The sequence below is a fragment of the Sus scrofa genome, chromosome 1 (genome assembly GCF_000003025.6).
Source record: "Sus scrofa isolate TJ Tabasco breed Duroc chromosome 1, Sscrofa11.1, whole genome shotgun sequence".
NCBI classification, from domain to species: Eukaryota; Metazoa; Chordata; class Mammalia; order Artiodactyla; family Suidae; genus Sus; species Sus scrofa.
The window spans coordinates 21796572-21821137 of NC_010443.5; the positions used below are offsets into that span (position 1 = coordinate 21796572).

The 24566-nt window shown below is 40.3% G+C and overlaps 2 protein-coding genes across 4 annotated transcripts in view; one reads left to right on the forward strand and one right to left on the reverse strand.

Annotated features, from left to right (window-relative positions):
- Positions 1 to 5054, reverse strand: part of PEX3 (peroxisomal biogenesis factor 3) — a 51432-nt gene extending 46378 nt beyond the window's left edge. For 2 of the 3 annotated variants that reach the window (XM_021089351.1, XM_005654367.3), the window contains exon 1: positions 4732 to 5054. In XM_021089351.1, the coding sequence (XP_020945010.1) occupies positions 4732 to 4804 (73 nt within the window). In that variant the 5' untranslated portion in view covers positions 4805 to 5054. 3 annotated transcript variants of the gene reach the window in all.
- Positions 4994 to 24566, forward strand: part of ADAT2 (adenosine deaminase, tRNA specific 2) — a 29704-nt gene continuing 10131 nt past the window's right edge. The window contains exons 1-4 of the mRNA XM_001924236.5: positions 4994 to 5293; positions 15673 to 15777; positions 18830 to 18980; positions 20925 to 21031. Coding sequence (XP_001924271.1) covers positions 5198 to 5293; positions 15673 to 15777; positions 18830 to 18980; positions 20925 to 21031 — 459 coding nt within the window. The 5' untranslated portion in view covers positions 4994 to 5197. The remainder of the gene's footprint in view (positions 5294 to 15672; positions 15778 to 18829; positions 18981 to 20924; positions 21032 to 24566) is intronic.

Genomic DNA, 24566 nt, shown 5'->3' on the forward strand with positions numbered 1-24566 from the left:
GTAAATGAAGCATATTTTAACTCAAGCTAAAAGAATATATAATATATATATATGGGTTGAAGTGCATCTTATCCCAAATTAACATGTTGAAGCTACAGTGCTTCAAACTGTAAGTACAAGTGACTTTATTTGGAGACAGAGTCTTTTTAAAGATAATCAAGTTAAAAGGAAGTCATTAAGGACCTGGCCCTAATCCAACATGAATGGTGCTCTTATAAGATGGGGAAATTTGGACACAAATATGTAAATGACACAGGGAAGAGATAGCTATCTACAAGCCAAGGAGAGGCATCTGGAACAGATCTTTCTCTTATATCTTTTAGATGGAATAAATCCTGCCAATACGTTTATCTTGGACTTCTGGCCCCCAGAACTATGAGGCAGTACCTTTCTGTTGCTTAAGCCACTTAGTTTTGTGGTACTTTGTTATGGCAGCACTAGCAAACTAACACATGGCATTAAGTCAAAGTTCCACAATCCATTATTGTTCTTGAGTTAGTACTTAAGTTTCTATGCAAAGACTAATTTACCCAGACTCTCATTCCCAAAATTCACAACTCTGACTTGTAACAGATTCATGTCAGATTTCCTTAGGGAAATAAGAACGAAGGCAGAAAATGTATTACCTAAAGCATGGAGCTCAGGATCATCTATACACCTGACTTGACACCTGACTTGCTGCCTGAATTCTGGCCTGGAAGAGAGCAGATATTGACGGCTGGGGCACCAACTAGGTAGGTTACTTTAAGCAAGTCCCACCCTCTCTCTGGGTCTAAATTTCTTCATAAAATGAAGGGCTGGAATTACATGAACTTTACAGTTTCTTCTTTAGCTATGACTTTATTCATGAATAATGAAAACATCCACTAAATGCTTCAAAAAATAAATGCAAAATGTTTTGAGTTTTTGTTTTAGAACATTGTTGGTAAAGCAAAATATCTTCCATATTATTTTCATATCATAAATTTGGCTTTCTAAAACCATCTCTTTAGTGTGTTCATTGATGAAAATCTCTGCAATATAACTATTTTACTAAGTTAATCATTTCAATAAGTTTAAAAATAATTAACTTCACTTCTACCCAAAAGACCACCAAACGGTGCTATTCTATTTCAGAAATATTTTATAAACTTTGCCACTTTAGTTCACTCCCTTACTACTGCCTTTATTCATACCAAGATTATTAGTGCTCTTGAACTGGTTTAACAGATCCCTAACTCTCCTCTTTTGTTTCTGGTCTCACACCTTTCCAATTCATCTTTCATATGGAAAGTAATTTTCTAAAACTTAAATCTGACTATATTATTCCCATGTGTCCAACTCTTCTGCACTCTGCCATCATTTCTTAATGTGGACTTCCTGTTTCAGTTGTATCAGAAGGACTTGAGGTACCTGTTAAAAAATGTAGCCTTTAAGGATGTTCCTTGAAAACATCCCCAAATGTTTTGTCTTTTATGATGCTGTGCCCCCAATATATAATACTGGTATACAAGTGGAGCTCAATAAATATTTACTGAATGAATTAAAGAATTAATGAACTGGACTCTGAGCCTAAAGAATCAGAATCTGGAAAGAAGAATTCTATATTTTAAGGCCCTTAAATGACTTTTATCCACACTAAAGTCTGAGAAGCACTGGCCATAGAATAAAGCCCACATTCAGTAGAACGGCATAATAAGCAAGGCCCTCACAATCTGTACTCTAGCTACGACTTCTCCAAATTCATCTCTTGCCACTCCACATTTGTCCCCTGCACTTAGCCAGAGCGAAACACACTCTGATTCACCAAAAGCAATGTCTCTGAATCTGCTGAACTTTCCTGTTACCTACCGTGCCCCTTCTCCTCTGCCAGCTGTATGTAACTCAAGTGGATTTCTGAGTGAAGGTTGCCAGGACACCTCCATGATTCTCTCTCTATGCTCCTGCAGAACCCTGCACTGTGATGGTACTCTAATACTCTCATTATACCACTTTAGTTTATTCCCATTTCTGCTTTGCGAATTGCATTATGAGATCCTCAAAATCAAGATTTTTTTGTCTTATTCCTTCGAATCACCAGAGCCCAATATAATGAGAGTACGCACTCTCATTCAGATGTTTGTTGAATGAATCAATAAAAATGAAGGGACTAGACACTACAGGGATTAAGATACAAATTACAAATCATTACTCTGAGATTTTTAGAAATCACAAGTGAATACATATGAACCTTGCTCTCTGCTCTGCAATACTTTTGCTAGTATAGTGGTCCTCAGTGGCTGGGGCACTCCTGGAGGTGTTCAATATCCTTTTAGGGGAACTATGAGTCAAATCTACTTTTGTAGTAATACTAAAACACTATTTGCGTTTTTCATTCTCATTCTCTCATGAGTGTTTAGTGGAGTACAGTGTTCAGTGTTCTAGAGGCTACATGACAAGTAGGTATCGCAACTTACCAAATGTGGAAAGGGATATGAGAATCCAGCTTTCTTCCATTAAGCCACACAGTAAAAAGATTTGTAAAAAATGTAAAACAATGCTACTCTTCTCACTCCTTTTTTTGCAAATAATATTTATATTAATGTGTAATAGGTTTACTATTGTTTTTAAACTAGTATTTCAAAAATATTTTGGTTTTAATTTTTAATATGGAAACTATTATTAGATACATATCTTATAAAGTTCTTTAGAGTCCTTAATTTTTAAAAGTGTAGAGGAGACCTCAGGCCAAAATGTCTGAGAAACAATGCTCTAGTCTTTTCATAACTGATCAAATTGCACAAGTTGGTCTAAAACAGGGTACTCATCCAAAATGCAGGCAATTCTTACTTAAGAAAGCCTGTAATTCAAAGTTTTTACTTAGGTTTCCCCCTCCTCCACCAGTGAATGGCCAAACTTTTTCAGCACACATGGTGATATCTTACCTAGTTTGCAAGTCTGCCAAAATGTGCCACTTCTTCCATTAAGTTTTCCTGATTTTTCCAACTATACATGTTATCTGCCAGTTTGATATATACAGCATTTTCTAGCTCATGTTGTTTTGTATTTTAATTTATATACTTGTTGCTATGGTTTGAATATTCGTATCTCCCCCAAATTCATATGTTGAAATCCTAACACCCCATACAATGGTATTTGGAGGTGGGCGTTTTGGGAAAGTGCTTAGGGCACGAGGATGGAGCCCTCATGAATGGGATTAGCATTTCTTATTAAAGAGGCTTCCCAGAGATCCCTAGCCTCTTCTGTACATGTGGGGATGCAACAAGAAGTCTGCAATCTAGAAGCAAACCCTCACCTTACTGTGATAGCTCCCTCCCTGATCTTAAACTCGCAGCCTCCAGAACTGTGAGAAATAAATGTCTGTTGTTTATAAGCCAGATCATAAGGCTGTTTTGTTACAGCCCCCTGAATGAACTAAATCGCTTGTTTTCATTCCTATTAGATCATAAAGACCATGAAGACAGAGTGGTATAGTGCAGAAAAAGAAGGTGCTTCAGGATCTAAATCACCTGGGTTTGAGTTCTAGCTTCTATGCTACTAACTCTGCGACCCCAAGAAAGTTTTTAAAATTCCTAGGACTCTGGCTCCCTCTTTTTTTTTTTTTTTTTTTTTTTTGGTCTTTTTGCCATTTCTTGGGCCACTCCCGCGGCATATGGAGGTTCCCAGGCTAGGGGTCTAATCGGAGCTGTAGTCTCCGGCCTACGCCAGAGCCACAGCAATGCTGGATCCGAGTCGCGTCTGCAACCTACACCACAGCCCACGGCAACGCCGGATCCTTCACCCACTGAGCAAGGCCAGGGAGCAAACCCACAACCCCATGGTTCCCAGTCGGATTCGTTAACCACTGCGCCACGACAGGAACTCCATCCCTCATTTTTGAATGGGGGTAACAATAACTATCCTGTCATCATCCCACTGAATAGAAGGGCTTTGTATAGGGTCCATTGGACATCCCCAAACTTTTATTCTTCCTTCAAATCCTTACATATTATGACTGTCTTATGAGGAAAAGGGCTGCCAAGATTGTCTGTTTCTACATCTCCTCTCAGCTTGTGAAACTCAATTATATCAGCTAGGTGGGAGCTAATCCCAGTCTGGAAGATCCTGAGGAACACTGCGCAATATCCTGCAAGCACTTTCTTATTGCATAATTTACTGCACACTTTGTATTCTAAAATAGCAGAAACGGCCAAGATATCGATTTGCGTTTCTTTGTTTAGTATATACCTTCCAGTCCTTCAGGACAATTGTGCTGTTTTTGAAAGTTCTAATTAACTTTAAACAACACTCGGACTGCAGGCTTTAGTTAACTCCCCTGGAATATTATGAAACTTCTGCAATGGGCCAATGCCAAACAAAGTATTAGGAGTGCCAAAGAGAAGTGAAAAATCTCACAGGAAAACAAAAGAAGAGAATTCAAAACAAAACATGTATCTACAAGAGAAAGGTGCCTTGAAGAGGAAAGAAAAAAAAGAAAGAAAAGAAAGAAAAAGAATGTGGTGGGTTCTTCCAAGGTCAGTGGTCAGTGTGCAAAAGGGGAGAAACATAGTAATGGGCAGTGTCAGGGCAAAGGGCACAAATTTCACAACCGCAAAGATGTCCAGAACCTTGGGGGTCTGTCAATCACTCCGTTCCCCATCCATGCTTGAACGAATCCTGCACCATGGTTCCCTCCCCTCTATTTTAGAAGACAGACACCTCTCTCCCAAACCCCTTCTCCCAATGCCCCTTTCCAAGAATGCTGTCACCCACCTCCGAGGACCGTCCCCAGGAAGATGCATTTCTTTTTGTGACGTTTCAGAAAATTCCACGTAGATCTCAGCATCTTCAGGCCCCGGGGCTGCGGGCTGCCTGGAAGGTAGGGGGGATGGCTCCCCAAGAAACCGTTTCTTCGTCACCTGGCCCGGAAGACCCGGCTGGACCGCCGTCGTCCCGCTCAGCGTTCTCCAGAAATCACAAACGCGACTTTCCGCAGGGGCTGTCACCGGAGCGGGAAGGGGGCGTGGACTAGAGCTGAGCAGCTGCGCTTTCCGATGCAGCCGGCGCGCCGCCGCCGCCGCTCACTGGTCCGGGGCGCCAAGGTCCGTCCAGAATTCGCTCCCGAGTGTCCCATCGTTCGACTCCCCCGGAAACGGCAGCCCGCACCCGCCGCGTTCCGTTACCAGCGTTCCTCCACTGCGGCGGCCTCTGGCGCTGCGCGCAGCGGCCCGCGTGCAGAATGGAGGCCAAGGGGGAGTCCACGCCGGCCGCCGACGGCGAATGCTCGGTGTCCGCGGAGGAGACCGAAAAGTGGATGGAGCAGGCGATGCAAATGGTGAGGGGAGTGGAGTGGCGGATGTATAGGATGGGAACTTTTCTCCCGCTTATCCAACTGGAGCATTTGTGTCAGGATACGGAAGGTCCCAAGGGTGCTTCCTAGCTAGTCGCTGTAGTCTCGATGGCACTCACATTCTCTGGGTAACAGCTGGCTGTGTTGTTATGAAATTTTCTTTAGCCCATTTTCACAGTGGATCTGAGGAAAGGAAGAGAGGAATACAGAAATTATTTCTTTTTTCACCCGCTGGAATTATGCTTCAGACTTAATCCCTGATCTTCGGGGGCTGCTGCACGTGCGTGCTGCGTCCCCTTCTTTCCTGTGGACACACTCGCAAATCCGCGAAATCACATTATTTTGTGTTTATGACCCCTTGAACCTATCTACTAGAAGGTAGAAAGCTGAGGATGTTTCTGGTAGAGAGCACGATGAAAACAAGCCCCTGTACAGAGCCTCCCATTTATTCATTCATCCATCCATCCATCCATCCTCCCGACCTCTGTTCTTTTTTACTTCTTTCCTTCGCTCCCCTTAGGGCTCCTGGTTAAGGGAGGGCTCCAATCAGATCTGTGTGTAATTCAAGCTTTACCCAGCGAACTCTTTAGTAGGGATAAAAGTGTGTTTGACATATATCTATAAGTACATAGATCGTGCCCACACATATACACGCATATATATTCTTTGACACTTGTTTCTCATAGTTTTTTGAAAGTGACTCACAGTAAAAAAAAAAAATCTGTTTTGTATCACAACCCAGTAAACACACACATAGCCATAATTGAAGCAAAAGTTTCACAGACCAGAGCTTAGCAGTCCCATGTACAATTTTTCTGGTATTTCTTTTTTGTTTCATTTTGAAAAAAATGTTGGCCACGACCTACTGATTTGATTTCATGACCCGTTCTTTAAACCTACATCCACATTTATTTCCTCCATTAAACTAACAGGATACATATCTTTCTATCTGCTACTGTAATGAATGATCACATATGCCTTTAAAAAATCGACTTGTAATTGTATGAATTTATACGGCCTGAACTTCTTTTATGTTACCAAATTCTCCAAGTTGGAGACAAAGAGTTTTCATGTGGTATCAAAATGTCACTTTCCTTCATTTCAATAATGTCGTATGCTAAGTAGTTTTCTTTCTTTCTCTCTCTTTTTTTTTTTTTGTCTTTTTGTTGTTGTTGTTGTTGCTATTTCTTGGGCCGCTCCCGGGGCATATGGAGGTTCCCAGGCTAGGGGTTGAATCGGAGCTGTAGCCACCGGCCTACGCCAGAGCCACAGCAACGCAGGATCCGAGCCGCGTCTGCAACCTACACCACAGCTCACGGCAACGCCAGATCGTTAACCCACTGAGCAAGGGCAGGGACCGAACCCGCAACCTCATGGTTCCTAGTCGGATTCGTTAACCACTGCGCCACGACGGGAACTCTTTTTTTTTTTTTGACTTTTAGGGCCGCACTTGGGGCATATGAAGGTTCCCAGGCTAGAGGTCCAATCAGAGCTACAGCTGCCAGTCTACGCCAGAGCCACAGCGATGCAGGATCCAAGCCATGTCTGCGACCTATACCACAGCTTATGGCAATGCCAGATCTTTAACCTACTGAGCAAGGCCAGGGATTAAACCCATAACCTCATTGTTCCTAGTCGGATATGTTTCCAAATTCCTTTCTGCTGCAACACGATGGGAACTCCTGGCAGCGTCTTAATAAGTAGTGAGGATGATAATGAATGCACGTGAAGGCTAAACTATCTTAGATTAAGCTGCATTTATATCTTCCTATGGGTGAGAGATCTGGAGGGCTGTGGATACTGGAATGGGAAGTTAGAATTTGTGGTCTCTTGTGTTTATTTTCATTTGCTTCGGGAACTGTCCTCAGAGTAATTATGTGAAGCTTGCTTAGATGAAATTTTGAAAGATGCTGCCATCAAGGGCTCAGTAGTGGTTCCAGAAACAGTGGAGTTTAATCATTCATTGAGCTTTTCCACTTTGAATATCAGAAATGTGTTTTCTTTCCATCTTTTCTTTTCCTGTAAGCATCTGTGGTCCTACCATATTGAAACATTTCACCCACCCACCTCTACTGTATTCTCTAGATTTCTGGACCAAACATTTCAATCTTATTACTATCTTTTGGTATGACCTTGGGCAAGTCATTTTATACCCCTAGGGTTTTGCTTTCTGCTCTATAAAATGGGAAGATTGAACTCCAAGTATTTCTAGGATCTCTCTGGCCTTGACATTTTTGTCCCTTGATTGGATTAGAAACACCCAGTGTTTTTTTTTGTTTGTTTGTTTTGACCTATAGTATTTATTTCTTCCTGGCCTTAGACAAAGAGGAAAAAGTGCTTGTCATAAATCTTATGCCTTGTCCAACCATCCCCTCCCCACTAAAGAAACTTCAGATCTCAAATTACTTTGAAAAATTGTTGAAATAATTGAAAGTATAGTAGGTACACAGGAGAGTTTGAGATTAGACACTAGAAACATAACTAGTGCCAAATCTGGAGGCAGCAAGATAATCTCTTATATATACCAAGGAATTTGAAAGTGAAATGTCTAGTAAGCATGTGATAAAGAGGATACTAACATCCTTATACCATTTGTACAGAATCGACATATTTGTATGGTCAGTTCAAGTAACTAGAGTGTTTGGCTCTGATGTTAGTATTTATTAGGAGAGGACTTGGAGGAATTGGCATGGCGATGAGCTCTTCTAAATATATGACCAAAGGCAAAAAATATTAAGGAAAAAACAGATAGTCCTAATTATATAACTGTTGAAATGTCTACATATTAAAAAGATAAGGTACAAAGTAACAAAGCAAATTACAAAGAGAAAATACTTGCAATATATATAAAAGGACAGGTTTGATAATATATAAACAACCTTTACAAACTAATAAGATTGATACCCCATTACTAAAAAAAGTCAAAGAATATGGACATGGCAAAAACATGAACAAAAACGTGAATTTTGTAGAAGAAATACAAATAGCTGGCAAGTGAACAAATGTGTGATTTCACTAGTAACCAATTAAATTCAGATTTAAAAAGTATGTTTTTTTTCACCTGTTAAATCAACAAAGCTGAAAAAAATTATGATGCTTATTGCTGGGAAGGGTGTGTGTAAGAGGAGTTGGCTAGTTGGTTGCTGAAATTGGGGCAACCTTTTAGAGGAAAACTTTGCTATGTATGTACAAAAACGCCTTAAAACTGAGTTTATCCTTTGATCCAGTAATATCTGTATGGTATTTTTTTCCAAATGAAAATACTTTCTTTTTCTGATTATATAAATCATAATCATGCAAAATTCAAACTGTAAAAAAAATTTAACAAATTAAGTAATAATTACCTAAAAATCCTACCATCAGAGATAGTGCCATAAATACTTTGAGTGCCCTTCCATATGTAAACAGGCCTATATACCTTTTTTATGTTAAAATTCTGTGGTGGGTTTTTTAAAATTTATTTGTTGACATATGTATTTTAAAATAAACAGAATTATGTATTCTCTTTATGATTGTGAACAGCTTTCCCCCCCAGCCTTAAGTGTTTCTTTTTTAAAAAAATTTAATTTTGTTAGAGTATAGTTGAATTAAAATGTTGTATTAGTTTCCAGTGTACAGAAAGTGAATCAGTCATACATATATAGAATATATATATTCTTATTTCCCATATAGATTATTACAAACTATTGAGTAGATTTTCCTGTGCTACGCAGTAGGTTCTCATTAATCATCTATTTTATACAGTAGTGTGTAAATGTTATTCCTGTCCCCTCCAAATTCTTCACTTCCCCCAGTTGTTTCACCTATGGTAACAGTAAGATTGGTTTTGAAATCTCTGAGTTTGTTTCTGTTTTATAAATAAGTTATTTTGTATCATTTTTATTAGATTCTATGTATAAGTGATATCATATGATATTTGTATTTCTCTGTTCTACTTCACTTACTATGGTAATTTCTAGGTCCATCCATGTTGCTGCAAATGGCATTATTTCATTCTTTTTATGGCTGAATAATATTTAATTGTATGTATGTACCACATCTTCTTTACCCATTTCTCTGTTGATGGACATTTCTTGGATATTGTACATAGTGCTGCAGTGAACATTGGGGTGCATGTCTCTTCTTGAATTATGGTTTTTCACTACATATATGCCTAGGAGTGGGATTGCTGGATCATATGGTAATTCTACATTTAGTTTTTTAAGGAACCTCCATACTGTTCTCCATATGGTTGCACCAATTGACATTCCCAACAGCAGTGTAGGAGGGTTCCCTTTTCTCCATACCCTCTCTAGTATTTATTGTTTATAGACTTTTTGATGATAGCCAGTCTCACTAGTGTATCCCTCATTGTTTTGACTTGCATTTCTCTAGTAATTAGTGATGTTAAACATCTTCTCATGCGTTTTTTTGCCATCTTAAGTGGTTTTTTGTTTGTTTGTTTGTTTTTTGCTTTGTAGGGCCCAAACCAAGGCATATGGAAGTTCCCAGGCTAGAGGTTAAATTGGAGTTGCAGTTACCAACCTACACCACAGCCACAGCAACTCGGGATCTGAGCCGAGTCTGTGATCTACACCATGGCTCATGGCAATGTTGGATCCTTAACCCACTGAGTGAGGCCAGGGATCAAACCTTCGTCTTCGTGGATAGCAGCCAGGCTCATTACTGCTGAGCCACAACGGGAACTCCTTAAGTATTACTTATTTTGGCTTATTTTCCTCTCACTCCCATCCCACAGTACTTTTATTGCTATGAATAGATGACCAAAAGGGACGAAGGGTGTATGTATTTTGAAAACCTCGAGACGTTTTTAGATTGTCTTCTAGAGCCATGCTGCCCAGTACAGTAGCCACAAGCACATGTGGCTATTTAAGTTTAAAGTAAGATGAAATAAAATTAAATATTCAGTTCCTCAGTCCCATTAGCTGCATTTCAAGTACTCAGTAGCCACACATGGCCAGTGGATACCACAATGGACAGTGCAGATCAAAGGACATGTCCATTTCAACAGAAAGTTCTGTTGGACAGCACTGGTCTGAATGGCCACAATTCCATCACCAGTGTGTAAGAATGTTCTGTCCTACTTCTCTTCCCGCCAGCCCTGGAATTATCACTGTTTAATATCTGACAGTGTTACAGGTGAGACGTAACATCAGTGCTACTTTTCTGGTTGTTTTCTGATAAAGTTATCAAACTTTAAATAAGGTATCTACTCTTCATTGTTGTTTTGTAAAATGATTTTTCATGACACTTTCCTTTTGGAGGGCTAAGCTTATAATAAAGGTTATTGCTTTATTCCTCACAGCATATCATCCTAAATGTTTAGGCTTAGAAACAAAAGAATAAGGAACAGTGTTGCAGTCTTATGTTCCAGACACAATGCTATGCATAGTGTTTCCTACCAGCCCTGATATATAAGCCCTACAGTACCCCTGCCCTAGGAGGTGTGTGTTATTACTGACCTCATTTTCAAATGGGGGTGTTAAGGTTTAGAGTTAAGTAAACTTCAGAGAGTTAGGGAGCTGGTAAAGACGGGGCTGTGATTTGAGCCCAGCCACTGTCTTCACCTCCTGTACTGTGCTGTGCTGTGCTCTCCTGTCTACCCGCCCTGGATCACTCTGCCTGTTCACTTTCATCCCACTGTGTATGGAGCATCCTAATTAGATAGTTGGATTTTTTTTTTCTGTGAATTGCCTGGACATGTCTTCCTTGGCCCAGTTTTATTATTTTTATTTTTAAAAAATCACACTGTAGGAACCCTTTGTATTGTATAGTTCTTTCTTGGAATAATTCATAAGGAAGTGATGGAGATATACAGGGAAGTTCTTCAATTCTTTACAGTGGCAAAGAACTTGAAAAATAGCCACAGGTGCTAGTCAAGCAATAGGGGACCAACTAAATGAATCATACATATTCATGCAGAGAAGCACTCTGTAACCTTAAAAAAATCATGTGCTAAAAAAATATGACTCAACATAGGGAAATGAAAAGAGCAGACTGCCCAATTGTATATATAGTATAAATCTATGTGGCTTTTTAGAAAACTACAAATATGTATATGCCGGCATAGAAAAATTTCTGTAATGGAATTGTAGCAGTGATCATATTTTGAAGTATTGGGATTATAAGTGGTTTTTATTTATTGATGTGTGGATTTCTTTACCCCCAAGTTTTCTGCCTTGAATGTACTTACTTTATACTTAGGGAGAAAAGAAAGATTGAGTATGTATACATTCTCAGAGACAGAGGAGAAAGGTTGCAAGTTTTCTGGAATAAATCAATTGGATATTATTGTAGTATGCATTTTATGGGTGTCTAGTATTTGTATAATATGGTGCTAGGTCTGAGGGAAATTCAAAATGAAATCAAGCATAGACCCATGCGTTTTAACAAATGTGATGTGATTGTTTCCTATGCATTCGGCCTTGTGTTGCGTGCTAGGTCTGCAAGGGTGAGCAAATCAGGTTTGCCTGTGCCTGGAGAGTGCTTGCCTCCCAGGAGAGCGTAGTATTTAGCTGATGAAATTAAGCCACACATATATCAAGAAGTTAATAGTAGCAAGTCCAGGGTCCAGAATAAGAGACTGATATAAAGTGCTCTCAGATAATAGGTGACAAAGTCCTGAGCAAGATACTTTCTTAACTTTAAAAAGGTTAAATAGGATGTGAGTGGGTGGAAAAGAAGAGAAAGGTTGGTCAAAGCAGAGGAACCATCACGTACAGAGAACTGGAGGACTTGGTCTTGGGTTAGGAGGTGACACAGCTGTCTGTTTAGATCAGGGCCTCCTAAGTGGGGCCCAGGTTTTAGAGGGGGCTGTACACCCTGATGCTATATATAAAAATGTTATGTGTACGTACCTTTTTCATGAGGGAGGATCCATAACTTATCACATTTCAGAGGGGCTCCTAAAAGCTTAAGCACTAGGGGCTTCGAAGGATAAAGGAAAGTGAGGCTGATTTGGTTGGCTGGCAGGGAGAATGGGTGGTAGTTAGGAGGCTCTCAGTGCCAGGCTGAGGAATTTAACCTTGTTCGCAGGAAAAGAGAACTTCAGAGAGCTGTTAGCAGTCACAGATGTAGTGCAGTTTGACCTTTTGAGCATTATTACTTTCTGAGTTGTTCTGGTTGCGTTGTCTTTTCCCTTGTTTTTTTTTTTTTTTTCTTTCTTCTTCTTCTTCTTCTTTTTTTTTTTTTCTTTTGTAGGAAATGTATCTGGGGACATGTCAAGAGTCTACCCACAGTGCAGTCTGCCCCCTCCCCCCACTACCACCACATCACTAGAAAGTCGTTTATGGGAGTGATGGCTTTAGAGAAACTACAAAGTCTCTTCCATCCTAGAGCTGTCATTATTTGTACCTGGTGGCCCTGTCATCTAGAGTGAAGGAAGTGGCATTTACAGAGCAAAAGAAATGACATTAAAGACATTTAAGACCAGTGTTTGGGCCAGGAAGAGGACAGATTTCATTCTTCAGTTTTGAAAGTTGGGTTAATTTATGAAAGACCAAGTTGCTGTTTTAAATAGTAACTCAGCCTGGGCCCCTCTCAAAAAAGATGAGGCAATTAGAAACCTACCTACATACAGTTCAGACCCATTTTGCCTGAGCTCTTGTGCATTCGTAAAGAAATGTTCAGACTTGACCAGAAGAGTTGGGACCATTGGAAAATATGAGATGGGATGGATTGAAAATTCTTTTCAGTTTAGTTAAATTTATTTTGAACTTGACAGCAAATCAAATGTGTGTGTATGTATTCGATATATGCATATATACACACATGCATTTTATATGTGTATAAACACACACATCTACATATTTTTTACTGAAAAGCATTTCACCTAAACTCATTTCTGTGGAGTTTGGGGGTTGTTCTCACCTCCTCCCCAGCTTACAATTCCAACTGCTCACCCCCTCACCCTCAGCTTGGCAGGCTAGGCCATTCCCCATTGGTAACATTATTGGCCCTTTTATTTATTTATTTATTTATTTTTGTCTTTTTGCCATTTTCTTGGGCTGCTCCCTCGGCATCTGGAGGTTCCCAGGCCAGGGGTCAGATCGGAGCTGTAGCCTCTGGCCTACGCCAGAGCTGCAGCAACACGGGATCCGAGCCTTACTTAACCCACTGAGCGAGGCCAGGGATCAAACCCGCAACCCCATGGTTCCTCGTTGGATTCGTTAACCACTGAGCCACGATGGGAACTCCCTACTGGCCTACTGTGTAGTTTTCCGTGGATGGATATTGTGAACTTTGTTTAATTGGGTTGCCCCTTGAAGGACATTTGGGTCATTTCCAGTTTTGGGCTATGATGAATAAAACTCTTACGAACATTTATGTCTGTATACAAAATTTTGTATTATAAGAACATAAGGTTTCATTCCCCTGGGTAAATAAATGCCTAGGACTGCAATTGTTGGGTCATATGTTAAGTGCATGTTTGGGTTTTTAAGGAGCTGCCAAATGACCTTCCAGGGGGGCTGTACCATTTACATACCTACTGGCAGCGTATGAGTGATCCTGTCTCTCTGTCTTGCTGGCATTTGACATTGCTATTTTTTATTTTAGCCGTTCTGGTAATTGTGTAGAGATATCTCATTATAGTTTTAATTTGCATTCCCTAATGGCCAATGATGTGAACATCTTTTCATATACTTATTTGCCATCTGTGTGCCCTCTTTGGTAAAATATTTGTTAATGTCTTTTGCTCATTTTCTAAGTTTTTTTTTTTTTTTTTTTGAGGCTTCTTTGTTCCAGTGGCTTCTGTAACAAATTATCACACGCTTGGTGGTTTAAAACAACACATGTTTGGGGTTTGGGTCTTAAATGTATTGCTCATTCAGTTTTGAGGGACGTGAACTTCTGTGTGACCCACACCCTTATTAAGATAAAGTTTTCACCACTGCAGAAAATTTCCTTATGTCCCTTTTCAATCAATCTACCATCCCCTTTCATGAGGCAACCACTATTCCAGTTTCTTTCTTGGCAGTTTAGTTTTGTCTTTTCTAGTACTTGATGTGAAGGGAATCATACAGGATGTGTGCTTTTGTGTTTAACTTCTTTTGTCTTAGCATGTCGAAGACTCATCCTTGTTGTGCGGATCTGTAGTTTGTTTCCTTTTATCTCTGAGTAGGGAAAGTTCCATTGTGTGAATAGGCTACAGTTTGTTTATTCATTCTTTTGTTGATGGACACCTGTGCTATTTCCAGATTTTGGCTATTACGAATCAAGCTATCATGAACATTCTTTTACAAGGTGTTTTTTGTTTTTGTTTTTGGGTTTTTTTTGGTGGACACAAATTTCCTTAAATAAAAACTTAGTTGTGGAATGGGCTGTATGTTCTCAGACTATATGGCTGTTCACTTCTTTTTTAAAATTTAAAATTAAAATTTTTTTTTGGCTACAGTGTACATCAGCTTGATGTGGAATCTCAGTGCAGACAAGGGATTGAATCCAGGCCACAGTAGTGAAAGCACCGAGTGCTAACCACTAAGACCACCAGGGAACTTCCATATGTTTACTTCTTAAAGGAACTTCCAAAATCTTTTCCAAAGTGGTTGTGCTCTTTTTGTATAGAATGTTCCTAAGTTTTTATTGTCTCACCTAGAGCAGAAATTGTGGGCACTGGGAGATATTCAGTCTGGTCACCTTTATGCTATTGGAACTCCAATTTTTAAAGAAACAAAAAATTAAGCAAATAGAATTTCAACAAGAATTTTAATAAAAGACTTATACATGTTACTTATTGTACCTCTTTGCAGATAGATAGATAGATAGATAGATAGATAGATAGATAGATAGGTAGATATACTATCTCAGAAAAGGTGCACAGGCTCTGGAATTTAAGAATAAGACTTGGAGTTCCCATCATGGCTCAGCAAAAATGAATCCAACTAGGAACCATGAGGTTGTGGGTTTGATCCCTGGCCTTGCTCAGTGGGTTAAGGATTTGGCATTGCCATGAGCTGTGGTGTAGGATGCAGACGCAGCTCAGATCTGCTGTTGCTTCAGCTACAGCTTTGATTGGACCCCTAGCCTGGGAAGCTCCATATGCTATGGGTATGGCCCTAAAAAAAAAAAAAAAAAGATTCAATAGCAGACTTTTGGTCACTTCTGCTTCCAATGAGAAGGAAAAATCAGGGACCTCAGGACCTATGAGGGGGATTTTTTTTCCTGAGTCCCCTTTAATATGGACACATCAGAGAAAAAAGACACTAAATAACTGAACAATGTGTGGGAAAAGCAAAGGCTGAGCTGCACTTCTCTCTGCTCTGGTGTTTATTCTTGCATATTCTGCTGAAGCTGTGTCTCTTCCTCTCCCATCATCTTTTCATGTATTGAACATTACATCTTAGATTTTCCACTTTGTCTTTCAGGCCAAAGAAGCCCTAGAAAATACTGAGGTTCCTGTTGGCTGCCTCATGGTCTACAACAATGAAGTTGTGGGGAAGGGAAGAAACGAAGTTAATCAAACCAAAAATGTGAGTTGAAGAGTATAAATGCAAACATATGGCAGTGATGGTAGGCGTGGGGTGAATTTATCATAGTTGGAGAAAAGATGGGTCTGTGTAGAGTCCTGTAGGTATCATTGGGATAGTTGCCCTAAACATCTCTTTTTTTTTTAATGCTTTTTTTTCTGATTATAAAAGTAATGCATGTTGATTTTTTGTTGTTGTTGTCATTTTGCCTTTTCTAGGACCGATCCCGCGGCATATGGAGGTTCCCAGGCTAGGGGTCGAATCAGAGCTGCAGCCGCTGGCCTACGCCACAGCCACAGCAACCCGGGATCTGAGCCGCGTCTGTGACCTACACCACAGCTCACAGCAACGCCGGATCCTTAACCCACTGAGCAAGGCCAGGGCTCGAACCGGCAACCTCATGGTTTCTAGTGAGATTCATTAACCAGTGTGCCATGATGGGAACTCCTGCATGTTGATTTTTTTTAAAAATTCGGATAATTCAGAAACATTTAATGAAGCAGTAAATTCTTCAGGTCTGATTTTTTACTTCATGGGGTCTTGCTTTAACACTTGAGCAAAACCCAAAAGGGGCTTTTATTACATTGGAGTGTCTGTGTAGAAGAAATGAAACCATCTCCATTTTAAGCAAATGTAGTATGTGAAAATTCTACTTTACAGAGCACATCAATTTAACTCGCATCACATTCTTTAGTACCTTGAAATAATGTGTTCCTCCTAGTAAATTAAAAAATTACCTTCAACTGATAACTTTGGAAGTAAAAAAAGATTGTGTAAAAGAAACTCTTCCTATATCAGGTAAAGTGAAATACAGTCTCCACCACATGCTGTCTCTGTACCTACAGGTACTCTCTAGCAGCATGCGCGACTTGAATTTATTGCATTTGGGTTGAGACATGTGTGAATTAAGGCAGCACTTCCTGAAGTGTGTACAGTAAATACGAATGAAGCATCAAGGTTTAGAATTATGAGAAATGCTAGGAGGACTCAAGGATACTTGTAACCTGCATACCACTCACTCGGATTTGATCTTACCTGGGAGCCAGAGAATGAGCTGGTGTGGGTGCTGGTGCTGTGAGGACTTTAACGTTCATCCGTCACACCTACAAAAAGAAGACTGAGATTGAGTAAAACACAAGCAAAGAGGAACCCAAATTCCCAAAGCAGTTGTTAAGTGGATATCAAAATTCCTGTGTGATAAGGAGTGAACCATAAAACAGCGATTAGTGAACATACAGATTGTTATTTGGGAGTGGAATTCTGTATTTTAAATACTTGTCGTATCTCTCTACTTGTATTTTATGGTTCAGTGTGACATCTTTCACTTTGAGAATATTGGCTATCCTAGCAACATCCATCTAACCCCTCAGGGACCTGGGTTTCTTCCATATTTGAAATTAGCCTGGATTTATTTTTACTATTCTGTGTTCTATAGAATAGTAATTACCCTATGATTACAGTATAGAAAGACTCTTGACCCCAAATGTGGAGACCTGAATCCTACTTTTGGCTCTGATACCATCACCCCCTGTCACCCCCTCCATCATTTCCCCCCATTACCTCTTAACTTAACTTCTGGTTCTTCAGCAGTTTAAAAGAGTTGATTGAGATGGTTTAGGTCAACAGTTATTTATTGAGAACAGTGGGGAGATTTGATTCAGTAATTTTGAATCTGATTTTTAAAAAGCACCCAAGTTGGGAACACTTTTTAAAAATAAAAGCAAGATTTGATTCAGTAATTCTGAATCTGATGTTTAAAAGCACCCAGTTGGTTCTGTGTGTAGTTGGGTTAGGAAACCTCTCCTCTAAGGTACCTTCCAGCCCTGAGTTTCTAATTCTGGGCCAGCTGTGTTCCCTTCTGCCTTGGCCACTGTTCCAGCACTGTTCACACCCCGCCCTAAGTCACAGGTAAATGAATACCTTTCTGTTTGCCCCACCAAATTTTATGCTTATTGAGGACAGAGACTTTTTCCCTCACAAAGAGTTTAACACAGTGGCTTGTCCATACTTGACACTTAATCTAAGTTTATTGATCAACACAATTATCATGAATATAATAAATAATTATCACATAGCAGAGTACACATATAGTCTTATGCATCATTGTGCCTCATATAATTCAGATCACTTTATGAGATATAGATACCCGTGTACCCCGTTTAACCATAGGGGAAACCAAGGCTTAGAGAAGCTATGTAACTTGCCCAAAGCCATATAATTAGTAATGTCACAGTCAGGATTGAGATTAAAGTGTGGTTGATTCCAAATGCTGTGTGATTTTTCCTGTACTCTGCTGCTTCCACGAGGTGTCTGAAACTGATACCAAATATCTGCTTCTCTCTAGAGTCTGCCAGTATGTAAGCTCTCAGCCCAAAGAAAATGTAAGTGATGACATTCCAGCGATATTCTAAATATAGATTTGCTTAGAGTGAGGTCAGTGACAGCCTTGAAAACGCATTTGAAACTGGAGTACATGATTATGAAAATTTCAAGCTTCCCCTAAAATATTCAGAAACCATAGACATATCTTTTTCTTTCCCTTCCTCCCTCCCTCCCTCTTTCTTTCTTTTTCTCTACAGCATTTTAATTGAAATGGTGTCCCATAAAGTACTTTGATATATAACTAAGTATAAAAAGAGAGCACACTTCGTGTAGCATCTCAGATTGGGTGTCCTTGGTGAGGTTCTGGTACTTGAACTAGGAAATACACTGTCAACTGCTAAGTGTTTCCGGAAATGTTTATTTGCTAACACGTTGGCAGAAACGATGGGCCTTTTTGTCTAATTTATTTATTTATTTAAATTTTTGGCCTCCCTGTAGCATATGGAATTCCTTGGACAGGGATCGGATCCGAGCCGCAGTCATGACCTAAGCCACAGCTGTGGCAACGCCATATCCTTAACCCACTGTGCCAGGCTGGGGATCAAACATGCATCCCAGTGCTCCCAAGATAGCGCTGATCCCATTGCACCCAAGAAGGAACTCCTCTTATTTATTTTTGAATATTTAAAAAATACAGTTACATGTAGCCAACAAGGCAGGCACCTCTTTTCAGGCTACTCGACATGCAGAGATGGTGGCCATCGACCAGGTCCTAGACTGGTGTCATCGAGGTGGCAAGAGTCCTTCGGAAGTGTTTGAACGCACTGTGTTGTATGTCACCGTGGAGCCGTGTATCATGTGCGCAGCTGCTCTCCGCCTGATGAGTATCCTTTGACTTCATGGTTAATGGCTTGCACTCTTTGTGAACTTGAAAATGGCCAGACACATGACCTGTTTCTCTATATCAAAACACTGACTTGGTAAAGAAATTGTAGGAGGTGCACATTATAAAATATAGTATCTCTTGGCCCAAAATTGTTTAGATTTCTGAGTTGTAAAGTTGTCCCCCCCCCCCGTTTTTTTTGTCTTTTTAAGGCTGCACCCATGGCACATGGAATTTCCCAGCCTAGGGGTAGAATTGGACCTGCAGCTGCCGGCCTATGCCAGAGCCACAGTAATGCCAGATCCAAGCTACATCTGCAACCTACACCACAGCTCATGGCAACATTAGATCCTTAACCCACTGAGTGAGGCCAGGGATTGAACCCGGTCATAGATACTAGTTGGGTTCGTGACTACTGAGCTATGACAGAAACTACCCCTCTTTTATTTATTTATTTGGTTTTTTTTTAGGGCCGCACCTGCAGGCATAGAGATTCCCAGGCTAGGGGTCGAATTGAAACTACAGCTGCTGGCCTTCGCCACAGCCACAGCAATGTAGGATCCGAACCGAATCTATTACCTAGACCACAGCTCAGGGCAATGCCAGATCCTTAACCCACTGAGAAAGGCCAGGGATCGAATCTGCAACCTCACGGTTCCTAGTCGGATTCGTTTCTGCTGCTCCACAACGGGAACTCCCAGCCCCTCTTTTTTTATATATCAATAAACATATAGCTATTAAATAAACTTGAGCAAGGAAAGCTTAGAACTGACTTACACTCTTGTGTCAAGATAAATCATAAAGTAGATTATAAAACAGTGTGCGTAGGAAATATGCACCTGTTTTGCCTTTGGATAAGAGATGATAGGTGATTTAAAAATTTTCTTTCTCTGTTTATATGTTTTTATTGTTTATTTTTGCCATGAATACCTAGTATACAGAATGTATGAAAAAATTTTAAGTCAGAGGTAAATGCAAGGTAAAAAACAAACCATTTATAATATTGTAATTGAAGATAAATGGGAAATTGATAAAGCTACAACTCTCTGAATTCTGTCTTTCACAGAGTAACACAAATGTTGTGGCAAATTAGCCTCTAAAGAGTTTTTTCTCATTTATTTTATTTTACTTTTAAAGTATAGTTGATTTACAGTGTTGTACCAATTTCTGCTGTATAGCAATGCGGCCCAGCTGCGCACACACACACACACACACACACACACACATGCATACATACATATATACATATATATTTTTTTCTCATATTATCCTCCATCATGTTCTATCCCAAGAGATTGGATATAATTCCCTGGGCTAAAGATCTTTTAAAATTCATTTGATAATTCAACAACTCAGTTCCATACTTGCATTTTTAATGTACTTATTTTGCTATGTGTCCGTGAATCATTTTATCACTTTAAAAACAACACAGAGAATTTTGAGTATGATAAACAGTATAATTTCCACTTTATAAACTGTGCATCCTGCCTTACAGAGTGGATCCACTTTGGTCTGATTTGACCTGAGCCACAGGTTATATTTTATTTGAGAAAAGAACAGGGAAAAATCTGTGATTTTAAAGAGGTGAAAATCCCTGGATTAAATTCTTACCTCCTTTCTGGTTCCAGTTCTCCTAATGATTCCAAAAATAAAAATAAAAAAAAATAAATCATGTAGGGAAGACAAGAGAGGGCATAAATCTGTGAGCGTTTAGCACCTACACATCTAGTTTTCATCCTGTTTGCAAGTGTGAGGCATTCATTTCTAGGTCCTTTAACTTCTTTTATATAACTGGATTGTATGATTTTTAAGACTAAGCCTAATTTTGCTTTGAGAGGAAGGCATGGGCTTTCCTCTCCAGGATAGCTGGTATAAACCCACAGTAGTTTTGTCACAATACACACTTGAACTGCATGTTCTTGGCAGGACCTTAATTCTTTCTTAGAAATCCCGCTGGTCGTCTATGGCTGTCAGAACGAACGATTTGGCGGCTGTGGCTCTGTTCTAGACATTGCGTCTGCTGATTTACCGAATACTGGGAGACCGTTTCAGGTAACATGAACTGTGACACTTTTTCTTTCTTTCTAATTACATTGCTCTCATTATAGGGTTTGCAAATAGCTAGTGTGTGATCAGTCTACCAAGAAGCCACACTGTACCCAGATGGGCTTGTGGGACCTTGGGTCCCAGTCATTGATGCCTCAGTGTACGAGGACAGGTGGTTGTTTCCAGACGAATGTCCAGCTGTCTTAATTAACAAAATCCCTACAGAAGGAGAGTTCCCAGCCTTCTGAGATTTCCTCTGGTGGTCATCACCCATGCCCACAGCTGTCTTTGAGGACACCACCACTGTGGGTGTCCCCTCCATGCATGTGCCGGCCTCCATGCTATACCAAATTTGGGTGAAGCTCAGACTATGTCAGTGACAGATGCTATTTAGAGTGAATGAGCAATATTTTTGCATAAAATAAGTCATTTTGCTTGATTGCACCGTACTATTTTTGGTGTCTAGCAATCAATACCTGTGTTATTATTTTTTTCCTTCCTTTTAAAAATGTTGCAACTCCCCCCAGACCCAAGAATCCACTTAGAAATTCTACTTTTCTTAGAACCGTGCCACTTTTCCCAAAGTTTTTATGATTAAGTCTGTGAGTGATAGGAATTTATATTTCAGAGTTCAGTCTGTAGACAAATATCAGTTTCTATAAACTGGTTTGATGGTTTTTCTCTCCAAGATGTAAAGTTAATCCTAAAAGTGTGATGCTTTAAAAAGAAAAGGACTTAAATGCTGGACGTGGTGGGCAGTTAACTTCAAAGATCTCAGATATTCTTGGGAGAATATTAAGTACCTATGAAGGGCTAAATTTGGCTGAATCCCACTGAGAACAAGTTTTGGAAAACATTCTAAGTTTTTCCAGCTGAACATTGGCTTTCCTAACACCTCCTGCGCTTTTGAGCATAGATGACTTTTGAAATCCCAGTAGAAAATAAACTATAATAGGATGATGAAGAGTAACCAATACAGTTAGTTGATCATTAAAAAAATCTGCAGAGTGATTTGCTTTTTCCAATCACTTCTATCAGTAGTTCAAATTTAGCTTACATAATACTTTGCAGGTGAATTGCTGACTCTGTACTTCATTTATGAGAAAGATCTAAAGCATTCCTGCAGGGTTCTGGGCAGAACAGAGATGAGCCCTTGGATATCGACATGGGTGGAATGTTTCTGTCCAGCATGCCGGTGATGTCAAGTGCACAAACACGCTCCTCTCGTGCACGTCCCAGCACAGAATTGATCTAGCTGAACCAAAAAAATAAGTTCATTTGCAGTGTGCAGAGCCGGCCAGGTTGGCTCCATCAAAATGAATGGCCATAGTTTGAGCCGCATCTCCAGATTTAATGCAAACCTTTTTTTCCGCAGTGGTTTGAGATTCTAAAAAAGGTAAAAAAAATCATTGGTACCCCCAGACTTCCGGATGCTGTGTTTTCTTTCTTTATTTGGCTGGGTTAGGTGGGGGGGTGGAGTTGGGGAGGGAATTTGTGAGAGGTGGGATGCTGTTCTGCAGCATCTGCTGTAATGCAGATTGTTTTAATAGTGTATTGCAAGCAGCACTAAAGTTCACAGAGGAAACCTATAGAACTATTCTTTTGAAAGAAGTTGGCGATTAATTTACCTTACCTGTCTTGTTTTTAAAAAATATATTTTAATAAGAATTTTTTATTAAAGCCACGCATGTGTAGCTATAATAGATGCTTAAAAAGATTATCTTGGTTCCTTAGAAGGACCCAGTTTCCTTTACCGTCTGTAACTCAGTGGGGCTGGTCCCTGAGTGCACATTAGAATCACCTGGAGAACTTGGACACACACCCCTGTGGTCCCCACCCCAGACCTAGTGAATTGGAAGTCTTGTGGGGAGCGGAGCATTAGTAATTTTTTTAATGAGCTCCTAAGCGATTGCACTGAGCAGCCAAGGTGGAAGACCAGGGTCTAACTCCACCTGAGAGAAGAGCGCTTTGTGCAGGTGGGTGCTTGTGAGAGGAGAAAGGCGAGGGCCCCGGGGGCCAGGAACATAGCATCTCCAGTAGGAGATGCCATTCTGACCCACTTGGTTAGTACTGAGAAGCCAAGAGGGAAGGAGTTCTAAAGAGAAGCAAGTGTGGCCAGCTGTCTCTACGACTGCAGCAAGTTGAGGAGGGGAAAAGACCAGTGTATTGGTTGGTAGGTCCCTTGGAATGCCTGAGAGGGTGCTTTCAGCAGAGTCCTGGGGGCACAAGCTAGCAAGAGTGAGGTTGAGGAGAAACTGAGAGCTGCCAAAGTGATGGCCATGATTCGGGAATGTTCTCAGGGAGGAGCAGGAGCTTGTGTGGGGGACAAGGTAGAAGGAAGGTTATTGGGTATTTTTTTTCCCCCAGCTTTATTGAAGTATTGCCATGGAGTTCCTGTCATGGCTCAGTGGTAACGAACCCGACTAGTATCCATGAGGACACAGGTTCAATCCCTGGCCTTGCTCAGTGGGTTAAGGATCCAGTGTTGCCGTGAGCTGCGGTGTAGGTCACAGACATGGCTCAGATCTGGTGTTGCTGTGGCTGTGACTGTGATGTGGGCTGGTAGCTGCAGCTCCAATTTGATCCCTAGCCTGAGAATTTCCATATACCATGGATACAGCCCTAAAAAGACAGAAGAAAAAAAAAAGGCAAAAAAAAAAAAAAAACCAAAAACCCAAAACAAAAGAGAAATATTGTTGACATGTAACATTGTATGAGTTTAAGGTGTACAGTGTGATGATATGACATGTGTGTATTGCAAAATATTTGCCACAGCAGGGTTAGTTCACACATCTTTCGCCTCACATAATTACCATTTTGTGGTTAATTATGTTATGATGAGAACACTTAAGCTCCACTCTTATAGCAACTTTCAAGTATATGGTACAGTAGCATTATAGCTATATAGTTATGTAGTCACCATGCTGAAACTTATTCCTTTTATAACGGAAAGTTTGTACCCTTTGACCAAAGTCTCCCCATTTCCCCACCCCCTCTGCCCCTTGCAACCACCATTCTACTCTGTTTCTGTACCGAACATATTATATATATGGTCATACATATGAATATTACTCAGCCATAAAAAAGGGTAATTCTGCCATTTTCAACAACATGGTTGGACCTCAAGTATATTATGCTAAGTGAAATAAGACAGAGAAAGACAGATGGTGTATGACCTCATTTACCTGTGGAATCCAGATACGACCAACTCATAGGAAAGGTTATTTGTTTTGAGGGGGAAGGTTTATGTAGGCTTTGTAGACCCAGGCAGGAGCCTACTGAAAGCACAAGAGGAAGGGGGGCTCGTCTTGGGCAGTGGCCCACCCTCACTGGGCCTGTGCTGTTCCCTGCCCTCTCCTGGGTGCTGCTTCTCGGTGGACAATTCCCTGGAATCTCCATTCACTGGATGACTTCATGCACATCTGAAGCATGCAGTGCATTCAGAACAGACTCCTGGGAGCCTTCAAAGCCCTATATGTTTTGGTTTTTTTCATTTTTAAAGTTTTTTCAAGTTTAGTTGATTTACAAGGTTGTGATAATT